Genomic DNA, 20,460 nt, shown 5'->3' with positions numbered 1-20,460 from the left:
ACATATTTGTGGAATGGAATTCCAAGACTTTAGTTGGCAAAGTCTAAACCTCACTTTCTAGTTCAGTCTTTCCGCAGGCCCGGGTGTTCATAACCTCTGGGGTTGAGTCTCAGACTGGTGAGCAGGTCAGAAAGCAATGGCTGGGAGTGATGGAGAAAATCGGAGGATACCCAGCTAGATCCATATTAGTATGAGACCGAGAAAGCTGCTAATGTTGAGGTTCTGTTTGGGTTCTGTTTTCCTGGTGAGGCTCAGGGACAGACTGTCCCACCGCGCAGTCTCACACCCAAATCGGGTAATCAGCCAGGACCCTGCTTGGCTAAAGGATTCGTCCCCGGAGGAAGGGGCGGAGATGGGACTGATAGCCGTGCGAGGGATGGAAATAACTGAGATTTTTGTCAAACTGTTCGGGAGAAAATAACTCCAGTTGACATAAAATCCCGAGCTGTCGATCGCCCCCAGTTTATCTCACCGCAGAAGTTACCATCAACAAGTGTGGTTAAAAACGTAGCGTGTTTTGGGGGTGCTGTTACGTGGATACAGCTTCAAACTGCGCGACCAACCTCTCCCTGCCTGTAGGACTAACGCCAGCCCCTTTAAATCCTCCCTCCTCCGGTCGCAGGGGGCCGGTCCTTTCGGAGCACGTCCGCCCGGAAACGGGGCCGCAGGCGGAGGGTTCCGGCGCTTGCGAGGCTTCCGACATTGCCGGTTGGCCAGGCAACACAGCTTGCATTTCTCCAGGGGAGGATCGGAAGCTGAGGCGCTCTGCTGCCTTTGGCTTCATGGGCTTGCCCAGCCTCTCTTGTCCTCTTTAACCAGGATGGCTTTCAAGTCCTCTCCCTTCTCTTTAGGTGAGCGTCCACAGCCTCCTTAGGTGTCCCTACCCGGGAGAGGAGTCCAGAGCACACTTTTCAGAAGCGCTATGGTTTGAGATCGAGCATCTTTAGGGTGCTGATAACTCGTTTATACTCACATCTTTGTGGTGGTGTTAATAATGGACCAGAAGGGGTTTGGAAAGCCTTGTTAAGCACTTCATTTCAGTTGTTATATGTTAGATGGGGTTATTCTCCCCGTTTGGGGTTCAGGGAGAATTTGCCTGAAGGACCGTGGCTCTTGCTGTGCACTTAATATACACAACCAGGAACCGAAGACATCTGAGTACCGGGAAACGCGAAAGAGTTACCTATGAAAAAACAACCCTTCCTCCAAACTAGCAAGATGACCACTAATGCTTTGGAGTATAGACGCTGGGCACTATCTCATTTAATCCTAACAGCCAGGGCTGCTATCACTAGAAGTGAGTGAGTTAAAATGAGGGGTGGGGTCTGACTCTGGGCCCCACCCTCAGCCCTCCTGATAAACTTTTCCTGCCACCTCCCTGCTCTAGTTAGACCTTTCTTATTCCATCAGAAAGGCAAAGCTTATCCTACATACTCAGTTACACTGATTTTTTTTTTTTTTTAATTTTAAAAGCAAAGCCCATAATAACTGCTTTTCTCTTTCTTCAGCGCTGGCGTGGATGCCCCCATCACTTGGCCTTTGGAGACTCAGTTGCTTTTTAATGGCGGCAGAGGCTGTCGGATGAACTATTGGAGGCTAGAGTTTGTTTTGACACCAGAGGGTCGCTTTGGCTTAGCTCCATCACTGCTGGATTGGTCCTTCCTGGTCCCTCCACTGTTGAAGGGAGAAGATGCCACTGCCATTTGGACTGAAATTGAAACGCACCCGGCGCTACACTGTATCCAGCAAGAGCTGCCTGGTTGCACGGATCCAGCTGCTCAATAATGAGTTTGTGGAATTCACTTTGTCTGTGGAGAGCACTGGCCAGGAGAGCCTGGAAGCTGTAGCCCAAAGACTGGAGCTGAGGGAGGTAAGCTGCCAGCCAGACTGTCTTCCCTTCTTATCTCATGTTGGCTGTGTATCCTAGCTACCGGAGGTTGGAAGCTAGTCATGTCGGTGAGTGGAGGATGGTGAGCCTGCAAGCTCTCCTCCCAAAGAGGAAGGAAGAGATCCGAGCAAAAGTCATACTCCGTGGGTCCCAGGAGAATTTACAACGTTTTTACCCCGTTTGAATCCCATGCTTTCCATAAAGGCTGTGGAGAATCAAATATGCATGTATTTTGGGATATCCAAGTTCCCACTTACTATTAAATCATAATTGGGGCAGTCTGACCAGTTTACCGTCTTCATAGTGCATATATGCATGTACTTTTAAGGTTTTGTTTCCCCTTCCATATCCATAGCATTAGGCAGCTATAGGGATGCCACTTTAAGAGGAAATATTTTAAGATTGGTTTATTCATGTGTTTTATGTATATGAGTGTTCTGTCTTCATGCACACCAGAAGGAGTCTGATCCCATTACAGACCATTACAAATGGTTGTAAGCCATCTGTGGTTGCTGGGAATTGAACTTAGGACCTCTGGAAGAGCAGTCAAGAGCTCTTGACCACTGAGCCACCACCTCTACGGCCTCACATGCATGTATTTATTCATTTGTACAACATTCACTTTCTGTTTTCTGTAGCCCAAGTAGAGACTCTAGAATCATAACACCTGAAGTTTGAATTTTCCTTTCCTCACAGCTGGTTCTATAACCTTAGATGAATTAGTTATTTGATATCTCTGAGCCCCAGTTCCTCGTCAGAGCCATGAGTCTGACAGTGGCGCCTATTCTCAGAGTGGCTATGGTTTAAAGCACACGTAAAACCCTAAGTACTGGTTGTCTATTACAGTAATCATAGGAACTTGGGCTCTGGGAAACGCCTAATTTACTGAGTAGGAAGTTGTGGACTCCTCACATATCCGAACAAGGTCCTGAATTGAAAGTTCTGCTGTAAGAGAAAGAACTCTAAACTTGGGAACCCTCCCTGTGTTTGGCTGCTTGGACCATAGGTTAGAAAAAGAAGAAGCAGGCACTTAAATGACTTATGTTATATTTGAAAATGCAACATAGGGATTGTAGTTCATAAGAGTCAGGAATAGGTCAACTTTTTTCCCTAGGAGAAAAACAGTTGATGGTTTGGTTTTGAGACCCTGTAAGTGCCAACTGTGTACAGAGGTACCAGTATCTTGTCCCAGTGTTGAGACCACTGAGGAGACAGGCGTGAGTGCTTGTTTTTATAGGAGTGTGTGTGTGTGGGGTGGGGGGCGGTGGGCAGCAGACATAAAGCTCCTTAGGGAAAGTAATATCTGAGCTGTGACCTCAATGCTAGAGCTGGGGGTTCTACCAGGCTGCAAAGCATCAATCCTGTAAAAGTAACAAAGGCATTTTGTTGTTACGATTTCAACTTAACCTTGATAGGAATGGGGAAGATAAGGTAGGCTCTTTAAAGCAAGTTGTGTTTGCTGAGCGAGTCCTCTTGAGAATGATTAAACAGTAGTTCAGATGCAGATAGTAGCCATCTGCCTTTGCTCGGGGATGGAGAGAAGATGGGTGGAAGCTGGGGAGATTTAGGGCTAACCAAACAACTGCTGGGGAAGACTTAGCCAGGAGTCTAGTTGGTCCTCAGGTTATCAGTAGACTGTGGGGACTAATTAATCGGGGAAATAACGAAAGAGCTGCATTCAGTTCGGGACCTAAATACTACGTTTGAGATGCCAGTTGATACCACTTGGTATGACCTGGAGATGTTGAAAAGAGAGGTGGATGTGCTTTGTGGAGGGCCAGGCAAGAGATCCATGCTGAAGGAGATAGGCATGGGAATCTCACTCCAGCGAGGTGGATGGAAGCCAGGAGAGATAAGGCCGTCCCAGGAGCACTGGAGGAGGTAGCCCATCCATGCTCTGTGTTGAAGAGAAGACGGAAGAACCTTGGAAGGGAGTATGTAGATCCGCTCATGGCAGAAAAGGCGAAAGCAGTCTGGGAGAGTGGGCCTCAGTGTCCTACTTATTTGTGTTTATTTGGCGTCATTATGCTTCTTTCATTCGTCTCTGCCCCCCCCAATTTTTCCTTTTCTTTTTTTCCCTATAAAGTTCATCCAAATATATCAGCTCTGCCTACACCCCCAGAGAGTCAGCTTCTTAAGGACTATGGCAGAGCATCAAGTATGCGCAGTAAATTCAGGAAGACTTGAGCTCACCACCATTGCTTTCTGTTAGTACAGAAGCCCAGGGCTGGAGACATCACGGCGAGCGGTTGAGAGCATTGACTGCTCTAACAGAGGATCTGAGTTTTGACTCCCACATGGGGGTCCACAAACACCTGTAATTCCAGTTCCAGAGGCTAGAACACCTCTGAGGGCACCAGGCGTGGGCATAGTGCATAAAGATGAACTGTGGAGGCAAAAGTCTTGCACGCATAGAATGAAAGTGAGCAAGTCCTTCAAAAAGCAGCAGCAGCCTAGGAAGATTGCCATCTTTTGTCAGAGGCTCCAGCTCAGGAGTTAAACAGTATGGGGATGCTCTCCGCCCAATTTCTTTTCTTTCTTCTCCTTTTCCTTTCCTTTTCTTTCTTTCTTTCTTTCTTTCTTTCTTTCTTTCTTTCTTTTTTTTTTAATTGTTATTGTTGTTATTGAGAGAAAGTCTCCTGTAGCTCAGGCTGGACTGAAACTCAGTGTGAATTGCTTATCTCCTGCCTTGCCTATTGAGTGCTGGGACTACAGGGGTGTGCCCCCACGATTGCTCTCTGGGACTGTAGGGGTATTCCCCCACGATTGCTCTCTGAGGCCAGTTTTAAACAGCAGAGTACACTGAGAGGGCTGGCCTGATTCTGAAGGGACTTCAGCTTTTAACCACAGTCACGGTTAGAAAGTTTAGCAAACTTTCTCCTGGAAAGCTCCAGCAGGTCCACTCTGTAATGGGTAAACAGATGTCTTGGTCACCAGGCCTTGACCCTTCCAACTGCCCTGTTCAGAAACAACCTGAGTGGGAAATGCCTGTCCCTCCATTGTGTACATCCAGCATGTATGAGATTCCAATGAGAGCTGCCAGTGTGTTGGTTATCTCTCACGAGCCTCCCACCCGGCAAACCCACAGTTACCTTTGTATGTTTGGGTGAAGAGTTTTGCTGTTGTCCGATCTAAGCTGCAGGGGGAGATGGTTTCTTTTGCATACTTAAGTACCTGTTTGCTTCCATGATGCAACGGAAAGGACTTCAGGATAATACCATATAATGCTAGAGCCAGGGCTTCAGCATATTTTACCCCTGAGGCTGGGGCAGAAAGATCTCAAATTGAAGTTTGAGGTCAGCCCAAGCTACACAAGGACTCCATTTCAAGAAATCAACCAAAGAGAAAATAAAATAATAAACCTTAATAATCCTGATGAAAAGTAAGTAAGGATTACCCAGTTCACTTAGGATGATACATAAAACCAGGACAGTTCAGTAACCTGTAATGCAGTGTGGGACCACCAAGAGCCCCATGTTTGTGCTCTGAGTGCCAGGATATGATCCACCTGTAGCCCAAAAGGAGGGTGCGGGGGAGGCAGAGCCCCTGGGAGAGGTGTTGCCTTGAAAATGATGTGTTTTCAGGAGGGGAATCCCACCACCCCCAGAACCAGCAGGTGGTTTTGAGTGGGGAAAAGTCTCCTCCCTGGGACCAGTGTGTCATGGGCGGAGGCCTCAGTTTGCCTCTTTGGGAGTTCCAGAGACAGTCTTCAGCCCCATCTGATGGGGCGCCAGCTCTTGTCACTCGCTGAATATTAAGTTACGTCTATCAGTTTCTCAATTTGAGGATTGTCGGTGGTTCAAAAATCTAGTATTTAAACCTTTAATCCCATCACTCGGGAGGCAGAGGCAGGTGGGTCTATGTGAGTTCAAGGCCAGTCTGGTCTACAGAGCGAGTTCCAGGACAGCTTGGGCTACACAGAGAAACCCTGTCTAAAACAAAACAAAACCAGAAAAAGAGTTTGATATTAAAGTGACAGTGAACAGAGGGCTTGGTGTTAGGAAACTCTCAGTGTGTTAGTCATCAGACTTATTATTGTTGTTGTTATTATTTTGAGACAGGTCTCACTGTATAGCCCAGGTTGATGAAGTCCCACGCCCCAGCTTTTGTTTTCATTTGGTCCCTGTGCTGTGCTTATGTGACCCACCTGGAGGCAACTGGCTGAATTCTCATTTGGATGAGTTCTTATGTTAATTAACCGGGGAAGTGCTCCTGTTTAGAATATTCTTGCAGCAGCAGGCACTGGTGGTCATACTGCTTGCAGATTTCTAAAATACTGAAATGGTAGGTAGCCCGCCCTCACAATTGAGCCACTGCTTGCATACAAGCAGATCAAGTCCTTTGTGCAGTGTCCTTGCCCATTGCCTGGCAGCAGACCCGTAGAAGGCTGGAGTTGCTCAGCTCAAATCCTAGGCTACAAAACTGCAGACCCGGTTTATATTACTTTCTGTAGAGTATGCCTTATAGAAAAATTCTCATTTAACAATATTAGCTCATCTTTTTTGCTACAATTGATTGGCTTTTTTTTTTCTTTCTTTTTCTTTTTCTTTTTTTTCTTTCTTCTTTTTTTCTTTTTCTTTTTTGAGACAGGGTTTCTCTGTACCTTTGGATCCTGTTCTGGAACTTGCTCTGCAGAACAGGCTGGCCTAGAACTCATGAAGAGCCTCTTTGCCTCTGCCTCCCATTAAAGGCGTGTGCCACCACTGACTGGTGCAATGGCTTGGATTTTAATTAGCTTTATTGCGAGCTTATTTCTTTGTATACCCTGCCTTGATTTTTGGGGTCCTTCTATGGTTTAAATTTAGATTTGTTTTTACAAGGTTTTAAATCCCCAATTAGGGTATAGGGAAGTTGTGAATTTGGGCAGTGGCAGAGGGTGGGGGTGGGGAGCTTGGCATTATAACCTAAATCTTACAAGATATTTTTTTACTCAACTGTTTCTGAAGGGTGTGTGTGTGTGTGTGTGTGTGTGTGTGTGTGTGCGTACTTACTTCAGCATGTAATCCTGTGTGTTGATGCTTTAGGGAGAATATTCTTTGGCTATCCCACTTGTGCATAACTAGCATGCTTGTAGCTGAGTTAAATGCTAAGCAGCCTCTAGAATTATCCTCAAAGCATTTTTTTTGAAGGTGGATAATGCAAACAAAATTTTCCCTGTCACGTTTTACCTCCTGGCTTGGGGAATTTGCTTACACGGTTGTGGTTTGTTATAGATCTGTATGGAATGAATTTTAAATAGCATTTAGTGTGTCAAAGACATCGACATTTTCTGTTTTAGCATGTAAGCTCATTGGAACAGGATTTTGGTTCCCTGATGTATTTTTAGTGTCTAGGATAGTGCATAGTTCACCTTATCGCACATAGTTCCTGAATAAATATCCATTTACTTTAAGCCACAAGATTGGTGTTTTAAACCTAGGATGATAAGTGTGGTCGCAGTTCATTTGCTCAGCTCTGCTCTGTGATTTCATTTCCCAGAGTGAGCGGAACATTTCCAAAGTTCTGTACGTGGGTACACAAACACTGTCCCCCCTTCCCTTTCTTTTCTGTTTTTCTTTGCCTCTCTTTTCCTTTTCTCATCCCTCCATCTCCCTGTCCCCCTCTTCTCTACTCTATCTTTCTTGCACTTTTGTTCTCTCTTTTTTGCAGGCTCTTGCTGTTAGTATTCCGGCATCTGTACTGACCTGTCCTTGGGGTTCTGACTGGGTACGCCCTCAGCTGCAGCCACTAAGAGCACCACCTGTGCACATTCACTACCTTCCCTTTTAAAAGGGCCCTGCCCACCTCCTGTCTTTCTCTCTGTGCCTCTCTCTTCTCTGTCACTCATGTCCCTAAAGTCCAGTCTCCCTCTCCCCTCCCCCCTTTTCCCACTCACATTCTCCCAATAAAAAACCCCTCCACCCAAGCTCTGTTGCATGGTGTCTTTCTCTCCAGCACTTGTTACAACACTTGCTCTGTAGCTCAGGGTTGTCTCAAACTTGCCGTCTTCCTGCCTCAGCCTCTGAAGTAGCTGGGATCTCATGGATGGGCCACTGTACCCAGCTTACCATGTCTTTCTTATTTAAAAAGATCTTTTAGGTTTATGTTATTCTGTGCATATGCATATTTTCCTTTGTGTGTGTGTGTATGTATGTATGTGTGTCTGGAGCCCACAGAGGTCAGAAGAGGGTGTTGGATCCCCTGGCACTGGAGTTACTGATAGTTGTGAGCCACCATGCGGGTGCTGGGAATCTAACCAGAGTCCTCTGCAGGAGACCTAAGTACACTCTCTAGTGCCTATTATCTATTTATTGGGAATGCCAGTGAGTTTATTGGGCTTGCTTACAATTATCTATTTATTGGGAATGCCAGTGAGTTTAATGGGCTTGCTTATAACGTGTAGGTGAAAGGTTACTTACAGGAGCGTGGGTGACCCCAAAGAGAGCTACATGGCACATTTCAGTCTCACTTTGGGGGTTCTTCCGGAAACATAGGACCACTGTAGTTCTGCTGGCTCTGAGGGAGATTGCTGTGTCAGGCAGGGTCAGCCTCCTCCTGATCTAGGCAGTGCTCTCGTCCTGGGAGTGTACCATTTTGAATCTGCCTTTCAGGTATTCCAGATATCCTCCTCGGGCCTTGTCTCCACTGGAATCTGAGAATTTCACGTGCTTGTCTCTCTCTCCTGCCTGATTTCATGTGGACTCTTAAAAATTACCACAGCCCAAGAGAAAGTGCATCACATGCAAATGTTTGGGGATGAACCTTCACAAATTGAATTTGGGCACATTTTTGTATGGTAGGTAAGGTATAAAAAGAGGAAAGGGAGCTAGCAATGGGACCTTCAGGAGGGACTGGAATTTTCTATCAGCCTCTTACCTGAACAGTTTTTCAAAGTCCAAAGGTCAATCATAAAGAAGAAATTGTCTTGGTGTTTAGATTTCTGTTAAACAATTTTAAAATTGGTGTGGGTGAGTGTGGGTGTGCATGTGTCCTGTCAAATGTGGAGAGGTCAGGGAGCAACATATAAGTTATTGAACCAGGACACCCATTTTCTTATGTGATAGAGTATTATGCAACTTTACTTTAATGTTTAGTAAATTTAAGGGCTAATAGGTGTAGCTCAACTGATAAAGTGTTTGTCTGACATACACAAGACCCTAGGTCAGCCCCTAGCAAGGCGTAACACTGAATATGGTGGCACACACCTGTAATCCCAGCCCTTGAGAGGTAGATTACCAAGAGGTTCAAGTTTATCTTGTACTACCTAGCAAGCTCAAGGCCAGCCTAGGATACTTGAGACCCTGTCTCAAAGACCAAAACACAAAGGGCCAATAATAGAGAATATGAGCGCTCTAGCATTGGGACTTTCAGGTGAGAGACAAAGAAAGTGGACTTGCACGTGTGTTTGCTCACCAGGGAGTCCTGTGAGTTGAGTTCCAAAAGTTGGAGGGGGCGCTCACTCAATTCTGTCACTGTCCCTTAAGCATATTTCACTGTATATTCCAGACTGCCCTTCACCCCTCAAGCCTCCTGTCTGAGCTTCTTAACCTTCACTCTTAAACACTGACACAAGGTATTTGTCCCTATTTCTGGAGTGTAGTAAGAATATTTCCGAATACATGCTTAACTTGTAAAGATCAAGCCAAGACACTTAGCATTTTCATCTCCTCAAACATTTGGCAGCTCTGTGTGTTGTGAACCTTCCTGTTCTCGTTCGGTTATTTTGAGACAGTTGCTGATAGTTGTAGCTGTATTTACAGTGATTGTCTATGAACCAACAGAACTTACATCTCCTCCTATGTTTCCATAGTCTAGTCTCTTTCCATATGTCCCCACTATGCTACCCAGACACAAATTGCTTCTCAGTCTCCTTTCCCTCTAGAAGTTTTTTTTTTTTTTTTTTTTTTTTTTTTTTTTTTCTTCTGTGGCTTTCTTTCAGAGGGCTTAGGAAGGCCATTGCCTATTATTAGTATTAAGACACTACTTAATTTACTTATTTATTGGAGTGGGTTTTTTGTTTGTTTCATTTTGTTTTTAGTTTAATTTAATATTAATTTTAATTATTAAATAAAATTAATAATAATTAAATTATTTTGTGTGTCTGGGTGGTTTTCCTGCATGCATATTTATGCTTCACTTGTGTGCAGTGCCTGTGGGTGGCCAGAAGAGGGCATTGGATCTTTTGCAACAGGAGTTAACAGACATTTGGGAGCCACCATGTGGGTGCTGGGAATAGAACCCAGGTTCTCTAGAAGAGCATCCGGTACTCTTAACCACTGAGCTGTCTCTCTAGACCCCTATTTATTGGAGTTTTGAGATAAGGTCTCACTCTGTAGCCAGGATTGCCTGGAATACATTCATGCTATCCTCCAACTCTGGATACTTTGCTAACTTCATTTCCTTGATGGAACATCTTATTGTTGGGTAAAAGTTCCCAGAGAACAGAGAAGGAGGTTACGAGGGAGAATTAGAATTCCTTCATTGTACCAGAGGTTGTAGATCAGTGTTTGTCTTCTCTATCAGGCATCACCTTTGTGCCCTTCTGGACAGTGAGCATGTGACAAATCTACAAAACGGGTGACTCACACTTCTTTTAAACATTAATTGAGTTCCTGGGGGCATTTATTGATTGAACCTTCTATTTCATTCTAATTGTCAGATATGCACCCTACCTCAATATGACATTTTCTTTTGTAATAACAAGGACTCTCTATTTTCTTATAGGGTGCTGGGCTTGCAGGTATTTTCTTATTCTGTTCTTCAAGCAACTTGTGCACCGATAGATTTAAGTAGATTGCCTTTATAGTTAACTTTTCTTTTGTTTCTGTCCTCACTTTGATGTTAGGCATTAGACACATGCTCTTGAGCATACAAAGCCAGTATTGTATTGCTGAGCTTCTTCCTGGCTTATTTGTTTATGGAATTTTTGGAATTTTCAGATATGATCTCACTCTGTAGCCCAGGATGGCCTAGAACTCACCCAGGCTAGCCTCCAATTCAGGGTACTTTGCCTACTGAGGCTGGAATTACAGATTCTGGGCTCTCTTTGTTTGTTTAAACTTTATTTGTGCGTGTGTGTGTGTGTGTGTGTGTGTGTGTGTGTGTGTGTGATGACATTTTGTTTATGATCTAACATAAAACATGCCTATAGATCAGAGTGCAAAGCTAGTCACACTAGCTAGCCATAGAGGCCAGGCAGTGGTGGTGCACACCTTTAATCCCAGCACTTGGGAGTCAGAGGCAGAGGCAGACAGATCTCTGTGAGTTCAAGACCATCCTGGGCCACATGAAGTTGATCTAATCTAAAAGAGAAACAGAGCTCACACAAAGGTGATCCCAGCACTTGGGATCGCACGCCTTTAATCCCAGCACTAGGGAGTTGGAGACAGGAGTGAGATGGCTGGAGAAAGGGATGTAAAGTGGGAGGAGGCAAGAGAGAGATGCAGTGTGAGGATTCTTAGAGACAGATGCAGTGCGGTGCCCTCTGAGCAGCAGTTCTTTTTCATCTTGTAAATTTAATATACTAATGGGAAATGGGCCAGAAAAGATGACTGGAGAATTATCATTATGACAGCTTGGAGCTACACTGCTGAGAATTAAAATACCGACCAAGAATGTCTCTTCTTGCCAGGTTTATACAGTATTTAGAAAATAGCTCTCCTTTCCCCATACTTTGTATCCACAGATATTATTTAAACAGTTACATGTTTGCCTTGCTTTTACTGCTAGCATACCTTTTGAAGTGAATTTATATTAAGATAGTGTGATAACAGCACTTTTGTTTACGTGTGTGCCGGTGCGTGGGCACATTTGTGTAGGTGTGTGCCTGCAGTAGCTTGCATATCAAGGCCAGACAACTGTAGGGATTGGTTTTCTCTCCTCCCACTATGTGGATGTCAGTGATTGAACTTAGGTTGTTAGGCTTCACTGTAAGAGCACCTTTATCTGCTGAGCCGTCTTGCCAGCCTTTTTTTTTTTTTGAGAAGGGGTCTCATGTAGCCCAGGCTGGTCTTGAACTTATTGCATAGCAGAAAATAGCTTTGAATTCGTGATCCTCCTCTTAGTACCTCCCAAGTACTGGTATGGTAGGTGTGGGCCAGCATGCCTAGCATGAAGGAATATTATCTGTGGGCAGCAGAGATGGCTCTGTGGTTGAGAATGCCTGTTGCATTTCGGAGCACTAGAGTTCACTTCCCAGCACCCACATAGTAGCTCACAATCACCTGTAACTGCAGTCCAGGGGATCCTTCCAGAACATTTGGTACCCTCTTCTGGCTTTTTTTTTTTTTTTTTTTTTTTGGTACCAGGCATGCACATAGTATACATATATGTGCACAGGCAAACATTTAAAAAAATATACAAAAATGAATCTTGAAGAAAACATAGGCCTGAAGGGGCTCAATTTAAAAGATTTAAAAAGAAAACAAAAACCAAAATCCCGTAGTTCATTTGGGATGAGATACAAGAGTGAGCCTATGGCAGAGCAAGCTGGTTAATGGCAAAGAGGGAGAAGCTCTGGCTTGCTCTCAGTTTTGTGAGTTCTTAGCAAAATGACTTCTGTAATTTAACACACAGAATAAACTTGCCTTTGTGTGAAACTTTGTGTCCTTATCTTGGTTCTCAGGAATAAAATGTTTCTATATGTTAACATTTTCTATTTAATCCTAGTTTACTCTTTAGAAACTCCTTGGTATTTTAGTCCTAAAATCGAATATTCTTCTAAAGTGCATCTTTTTTAATTAAATAATTTATTTGTTTATTTTACATCCCAGCAGGTTTCCCCTCCCTCTCCTCCTACCATTCCCTCCCCACTTCCCTACCCCGTTCCATTCCTGTTTCTGTTCAGAAAGGGTAGGGCTCCCATGGGTGTCAGCAGAGCATGGCATATCAAGTTGGGGAAGGACTAAGCTCCTCCCCTCATTTTGAGGGGTGATAGGCAGCTCACTATGAGGAATCGGTCCCTTCCAGGGTGCATCGTAGCCAGTGTGCCGTCTACATTGCTTGTCTTCGCCCCAGGACACAGCCCTGAGAGAACCCCAGGGGCTCTGCTCTTTGCTTCAGTGTTGAGTGCTTGCACCCAGGATAGCATTTGACACCTAGCTCCAGGAGTCAATGCATTTAGGACAGCTAAGAAATACAGACAGACTTTTATTGTTTTTTATAATTAACTGAGTGGTGCCTGGGATCAGACCCCATAGCTCCTTGTGCGAGACAACAGTGTTTTACTACTTAGCTGTATCACCAGCCCAAGAATTTTTTTCTTTTTTAGTATAGGGGATGGAACTTGCTAGGCAAGGTCTTTACCATGAAGTAAAATCTTCAGTCCCCAAATTATAGTTTTATATTTATTTCCTTTACAGTGGTCATATGCTTCATGTATCCGATTGAGATTGTAAATGGGAAAATGAGAACATTCTATCCAAGTAGATAGTTTTCCTGTTCCCTCCTTAGACCTCCTTTTAATTAAGCTCCAAATTTGGCTTATCATTTCACCCTACGCTGAGATGTTAAAGCTACAATAGAAGGAACTTGGACACTCAAGGAATTTAATTACTTGGACTTCATTACCATGAAATGGAGTATAATTATATTTATTTTCCTGACTCTTCATTTATATGTGATGCTGTTCTGATATTGTATATTGCCATATTGCCTGTAAAATAAAGAGTACACAATTTGTTTAAAGTGAGAAGAAAATGGAGAAAAACTAAACAGAAAGGGGAGGGATTGTCAAGTCGAGGCAATGTGACCACTGCCACCTGCTAGAAGGAAGAAACTCCATGCTTTATTATTTATGGCAGACTCTGTGGGGGAGGCCAGCTCAGGGCTAGAATTAGCTGAGAGCTTGCTAACCACCTTGCTTGGGATGCACTTTATCTTGGGCTGTGCCCTCTCATCTCTGTCCTGATGAAAGACTTCAAACTTCAGCTGGTCAAAGAAAGGCACCAAGATAAAATTATATTTGCAATTTTACATGGGATTAACTTTTATTAAACATAATGCATTAGTGGCTTTAAAAGCCCTCCAGCTAATTTGTGTATCTCTCTGGTCTATTTTAAATATAGTGCAGTCAAACAGAGTCTTAAAATAATTAGACAAGAAATAACCTGGGAGTTGGGAAGAGGCTTGCATTCTGTTAGGATTTGGACCTTCCTAGAGCAGCTGGTCTCTGCCACTTTGAGTGAGGTGACCATACTGTCAATTTTACATTGGTTTTGCTCCAGTTACATGGCAGGCAGCTATCTCCAAATTTAGGAGAAGCAGCAGTGATAATTTAAACAGCTATGAAGAAGTCGTCAAATATTTTTTAAAGTTATTGTTTCATGTTTTTTTGGAACAAACTAGGAAAGAAACAGATAATGTAAAAATATCTGACACTGAAAAAGCTTTATAGAAATCTAGCTAGCAATTGCTGTAAATAAATTTATGTAAGGATTCCAGAAACTTCAGTGTTTGAGAGGCTGCAGTTAGGATGCCTTTTCCACAAAAGCAGACAGAAAGAGACACCTGGAAAACTTTCTTATCAAGTGAAGGCTCTTAACAAGAAAGTTCTGGAAGGTAGGCACAAGAAATGAGGTGCATTAATGGAAAGCTAGAGATTAAGGGCAGTTGCAGGTCTCAGAGTTCTTGTGGTTCTCCACGCCCTTCCGAGGAAGGCAGAATGCTCCTGCGAAGGGACCGGAACTTGCTGAGAAAGTCCCTTGTTCAAGAGCGGTTGACATGGGTCCTGGAGTGGAAATTCAGGAGTGGAAACCGCCCCAAGGCAGAGCTCCACAGAGGAGATAGTTGGCGTCCATGTTACTGACAGACTGCACTTTGTAAAGACCCATAAAGGAGGGTAGGTGCCAACAGAACAAGAGTGGAAAAGTCTTCGTATGTGGCTTTGGAAAAATCTGCTGCTTGTAGTTACAGGTGAAGAAACTACAGTTAATTTGAGTATTATAAAGCTTGATAGGAAGTCATTCTTCTAACACTCTGGATAACATAATATTCCATTTTAAAAATATCATTGCTGATCTCTGGAAATACTTATAACTTTCTCTACTTCTCTTTTTGTTGTCGTTTTTGTTATTTTGAGACAGGGTCTCACTGTAGCCCAATTTAACCTGAAGCTCACTGTATAGTCCAAGCTGGTCTTGAACCCACGTCCTACTGCTTCTAAGGGCTGGAATTGTAGGTCTATGGCCACTATGTCTGGCTGTTTAAATTTTTGTGTTTTAAGTAGCCAAATCCAGCTGCACTTTAAAGGAAAAAGTAATATACACAAAGTTAAAGATCCTTTCATTTTAGTTATAAGTGATGATGGTATGCTTTTGGGGGCTAGGGGGTCTTTTGAGCCAGGGTCTCACTCTATAGCCCTGGTTGGGAACTTACTATGTACACCAGGCTGGCCTTGAACTCAAGAGATCCACCTGCCTTTGCCTCCTACTTACTAGGACTAAAGGCGTGTGCCACTGTGCTTGGCTAAGAGATGATATACTCATTTTTTTTAATTAATTAATTTTATTTATTTTGTGTATATGGATGCTTTGTCTACATTTATGTCTGTGTACCATGATCATGCAGTGCCTGCAGAGACCGGAAGAGGGCGCCAGACACCCCCTGGAACTGGAGTTACAGATGGTTGTGAGCCTCATGTGGGTGCTGGGTATGAAACCTGGGTTATCTGGAAGAGCAGCCAGTGCCCTTAACCAGTGTCATCTCTCCAGCCCCAAGAGAGGATATACTTTCATGAACAAAACTGATTTCAGCCCTACGGCAGGGCTACTCTGGGCTTAATATTGTTATATAGTTAAAAAAAAAATGTTTGACTTAAAAAGTAGAGATGGGAGGATTGCAAGTTCGAGGCCAACTTGGTACATTTGAGGTTATCTCGAGTTCCATAGTAAGACCTTTCCCCTCAAACAAAAGTAAATGTAGATGTATAATAAGTGCCTAAAAGTACATAGCAGACCAAGCATGGTAAACATTCCTTCCAAACTGTGGATCCTGTGATGGAAGACAGAATCAACATGCGTGCTTTACAAACGTACTGTAGCGGATCTAAATTATTATTACTAATTTTCTCAAGACAGGGTTTCTCTGTGTAGCCCTGGCTGTTCTGGAACTCACTGTGTAGAACAGGCAGATCTTGAACCTGGGGATCCCCCTGCCTCTGCCTCCCAAGTGCTGGGATCAGAGGTGTGTGCCACCACCGTCTGGCGCATCCAAAATCTTGACATTCTAAGTAGAAAAGATTTTTGGAGGAAGAAACCAGTAATTAATTTTTGCTGGTATTTGGCAGAGTGAGCAAAACTAAATCATCCCTCAAAAATAGGGAGTATGACCAAAGTATATTACATGGAAAATTAAGAATATTTAATTAAAATTAAAAAATTAAAGTAAAATATAATGATCTTCTCATGGCAGCATGCATTCATGTAGTTTTCCATCCATCCCCCATGCTGGTGCTCAGAGTTATTTTATGCTCAAGAAAACAGGTTGAACTGATTTCTTCCAGTTCACAGCTAGCATTTACCCTACTAGAATCATCAAGCCTTTTCTATTAAGCCAGGTGTTTTCCTGTTCTGGAAATTGCAGAAGGTAGGAACAGTAGTTGTTTTTTCATAAATGTGATCTGCCAGTGACAGAAAACAACAATGGGTCTGGATTTTTCACTTCATGGAGTTAAACAAAAAAAGGGGGATTCCCACAGCTTTTCAAGCGTGTGTGTGTGTGTGTGTGTGTGTGTGTGTGTGTGTGTGAAGAGTGGAGGTGGGAGCTCTCCTTATGTAGCTCAGGCTGGCCTGGAACTCACTTTTTAGCGCAGACACAAATTTGTGATTTGTTTACCTCCATTTCAGGAGTGCTAGGCTTATAGACTTCACCTGTGTAGCTAAATATAGGTCCTGCCTACAGGACTGCCTACAAAATGTTGGAGGACAGTGTGCTCTGCTGGAATGCTTTTCAATTTTTAATGGCATAAGAATGACCTAGGAACATAATAACTTCTTAGGGCCCCAGAAACTATGTAATTCTGGTAAGGGTGACCTGTGGACAGTGAGTAGAGAGAGAGACACTGGCTTTGGGGTTTGTACAGTATCTCCATGATTCTTGGCATACAGCTGGATATTTGATGATCAAACTGTTCCATTCGTATGTGATGTCTTGGGTGACAGGAATAAGAGACAATTCACCCAACCAAAATTACTTAATTCCTACAGTATTCTAGTTTGTAGAAATAAAAGGACAGTAGGAATATTCTGCTTATAAAGAGTGATAGACTAATATTAAGGTAATTTTTCTTTGTAAAAAATGGTAAGAATGTCCATGGTAATTAAAATTTCTTAAATGTTTAGGTTTATTTTACGCATAGTAGTATTTTGCCTGTATGTGTAACATGTATCTGCCTGCTGCCCTCAGAGGTCAGAAGAGGGCATGGAATCTCCTGGAACTGGAATTTAGATGGTTGTGAGTGACCTGGTTCCTCTGCAACCTCTTAAATGCTGAGCCATCTTTCTAGCCCATTAAAATGCACACTTTTAATCCCAACACTTGGGAGGCAGAGGCAGGCGGATCTTTGTGAGTTCAAGGCCAGCCTGGTCTACAAAGCAAGTCCAGGACAGCCAGGACTACACAGAGAAACTCTGTCTTGGAAAGACACACACATTTACACAGACACAGACATGCAGATACACAGAGACACACACACAACCCTGTTTCTCACACAGACACACACACACACACACACACACACACACACCTGTTTCTGAGACTTGGTCTTACTTTATAGCCCGGGCACAATCCTTCTGCCTCTATCTTCCAGCCCTGAGCTGCTATGCCCAGCTTTAATGCATTTACTTACCTATTTATTTCAATTTTTGAGGTGGGTGGCCTTAACCTCACAGTGCAGCCAAGACAGACAGGTCTTGAACTCACTGTAGTCCTCCTTGCCCCCCCCCCCCCCCGCCTCCTAAATACTGGGATTATAGGCATTAAACACCATGCCTGATTTAAAGTTCATTTTTATCTTAATTCATTTTTATTGCAGGTCAAATAAAATAGCCCGAGTTATTTTATTTTTAAGTTTTACTGATGCTGTGAAGTTAAACTACCCGGTATAATTATAGCAGCTGTTTCATTTGAGAGCATTAAAATTAGTGGCACTAGCCACATTTCATGTACTCGGTTGCCACCTGTGGCTGGGGGCTGCTCTTTTGGACAGTTCAGATATAGAACATGTTCATCATTGTACAAGCTTCTATTTGCTCTAGAGTCTGGAATAGCAGTGATTTTCCAATGGCCTTGATCCATGAATTGATTTTGAGATAAATGTTAGCAGTGATTAGTGCGTCCATTTCCTCTGTTAAGTGCTTTCAAACCCGTTCAGGTTGACCAGGCCAGGGCTGCTATCGACTTACCCTAATAGTTTTATTATACAACAAGCATAATCTGAATGCTAATTTATTCTGTGTGTGTTGGGATGTGTGTGGGGGTGGGGGTGTTGAGACAGTCTTGGTATGTAGGTAGCCCTGGCCTTGAAGCTGTAGCAGTCTGTTGCCTTAGCCTTAAAGGTACTAGGATCACAGGCATGTACCTCCCTCCACAACTGGCTCTGAGTTAGTAATCCAGTTAGGTCAAGTAATTGTACTACGTGTGATTTTTTTTTTATGTTAATGTGGGATCTGTGTTTGAGACAGAATGGTAGGAACACATATGAGAGAGAGAGAAAGAGAGACTCCATCCACATTCTGTTATTTAGTTTAAAGTTTATCCTTTACATTAAACTATTAATTTGAAACATCTAAGTCACTTTGAATTTTTAGCTGATGCACTTTGAGGGGTAAGGTAGAGTTCTGGTTGCATCTGTTATTAAAATTTCTGACATTTACATGATGTAGTTTTGTTTATAGAAGCCAAATCCCAGAATAGTGCAAAGTTGGGTTAGCACCTTGGTTTAGAATTATGCTGGATAGGGGACTACTTAAGGTTTTCAAAGTAATGTTAGTTATAGGGCTGCTGAGATGGCCCAGAGGATAAAGTTCCTTGTCATGCAGGCCCAAGGACCTGAGTTTTATTCCTAAGAACCCATTGTACAGAAAAGGAACTCCTAAAACTCATCCTGTGAATTCCACACTGGTACACATACACGAGCATGCATACACATGTGAGTTATTTTAATAATGGTAACTTTAGTGTTTTGCTAATGTTAAAAACTAGTTTTTTTCTTCAGCATTTTCGTTGTTAGTTCAAGAAATGACTTACAATTGACTTCTTTTTTTCCCCCTGCCTCTATTTCCTGACTACTATTTTCTAGATGGAGCTTGGAATTCCCTCTTTATTATTATTTATTATTTTTCCTTTACGCTTTGGCTTTGGCCCCTTACTGAGAGGCAGTAGGAGGCCACTGCCACTTGATCCTGGGTCTTTGGTGGCGGAAATCGTCAGAATCTTTTTGTGCATGACTGCCTGCTTCAAGGGACCTTCCTTCCTTCCAGGTCACTTACTTCAGCCTCTGGTACTACAACAAGCAGAATCAGCGTCGCTGGGTGGATTTGGAGAAACCCCTGAAGAAGCAGCTGGATAAGCATGCTTTGGAGCCCACCGTCTACTTCGGGGTGGTGTTTTACGTGCCTTCCGTTTCCCAGCTGCAGCAGGAAATCACCAGGTGAGAAGTTAGTTCCTTGATGCCGCCTGTGTTTAGAAAAGTGATGTCAGAAGAGTGAAGGTGAGGTCAAAGGCCTTCAGGGTAAAAGCCTGTGACTGACTTTGCCCTCTAGCCTGCATTTTTAGTCACCACATTACTAGGAGGTTCTGGAATGCGGTGTGTCAGACTGAATTATGGTTCGCTGGGCCCAAAGGCACAGGAAGAGGACCGGTTCACCCCTAGTGGTGAACTCTCCCGTGATAGCCTCTTCGATGTTTCTGGTGTTCCGTTTCTGGTTCCTTGTAATAAGGAAACGGGAAAGGAGAGATTTAAGATGTGGAGTCAGAAACCCCGTGTCCTGTCCTCAAGAAACTGGCAGGATCTTACAATTCTGACCCCAGGGCTGCATTCTGTAGATGTGGCGGAGCTGACATGGGGACAGAGGGGCTACAGAAAGGGGAGAGAGACATTTAGGTTCAGAGGATACTGGCAGGTAAATACTTACAGGGACAAACGTGGACGGGAAGGACAGTGGAGGAACTGGACGTCTTGCTTTGTTTCCTCCTCCTGGGTCACACAGGCCCCTTTTCGAGCATATGGATATTGACTCAGCATGCCCCTTCCGTCCCCTCTACTGTCCCCTTTTGTGTCCCTTCCCATCCCATCAGTTCCCTTCTTTCCCCCTACACAGTTTCATGTTCTCCTACATAAATGACCTTGTTGAGAAATGAGAAAAAACAAAACAAAACAAACAAAAACCCACGAAGTATTTGTCTTCCGGAGATTGACTTAATTCTTTTAATATGATTAATTCCAGTTATACCCATTTTCCTTCAAATACCATTACTTCATTCTTCCTTATGCTTAAAAAAAAAAAAAAATCCCTTGTGTCTGTATTCACCATTTTCTTTATCCATTCCTCTCTTGATGGACACCTAGGCCTGGTTTAGAACTTCTATATTATGAA

At 43.4% G+C, this 20,460-nt stretch overlaps 1 protein-coding gene across 3 annotated transcripts in view; it reads left to right on the top strand.

Moving 5' to 3' along the window:
* The window catches only part of Ptpn21 (protein tyrosine phosphatase non-receptor type 21), a 59,728-nt gene that overhangs the window by 2,220 nt on the left and 37,048 nt on the right, over nucleotides 1-20,460 (top strand). The window contains exons 1-3 of one of the 3 annotated variants that reach the window (XM_051196434.1): nucleotides 763-851; nucleotides 1,509-1,870; nucleotides 19,345-19,514. In XM_051196434.1, the coding sequence (XP_051052391.1) occupies nucleotides 1,691-1,870; nucleotides 19,345-19,514 (350 nt within the window). In that variant the 5' untranslated portion in view covers nucleotides 763-851; nucleotides 1,509-1,690. Of the gene's footprint in view, nucleotides 1-762; nucleotides 852-1,132; nucleotides 1,298-1,508; nucleotides 1,871-19,344; nucleotides 19,515-20,460 lie in introns of those variants that run through there. The other 2 variants (XM_051196433.1, XM_051196432.1) reach the window with 2 other exon arrangements.

This window comes from Phodopus roborovskii, unplaced genomic scaffold, assembly GCF_943737965.1.
Source record: "Phodopus roborovskii unplaced genomic scaffold, PHOROB, whole genome shotgun sequence".
Lineage (NCBI taxonomy): Eukaryota > Metazoa > Chordata > Mammalia > Rodentia > Cricetidae > Phodopus > Phodopus roborovskii.
This window is presented reverse-complemented; position numbering and strand designations above follow the sequence as displayed.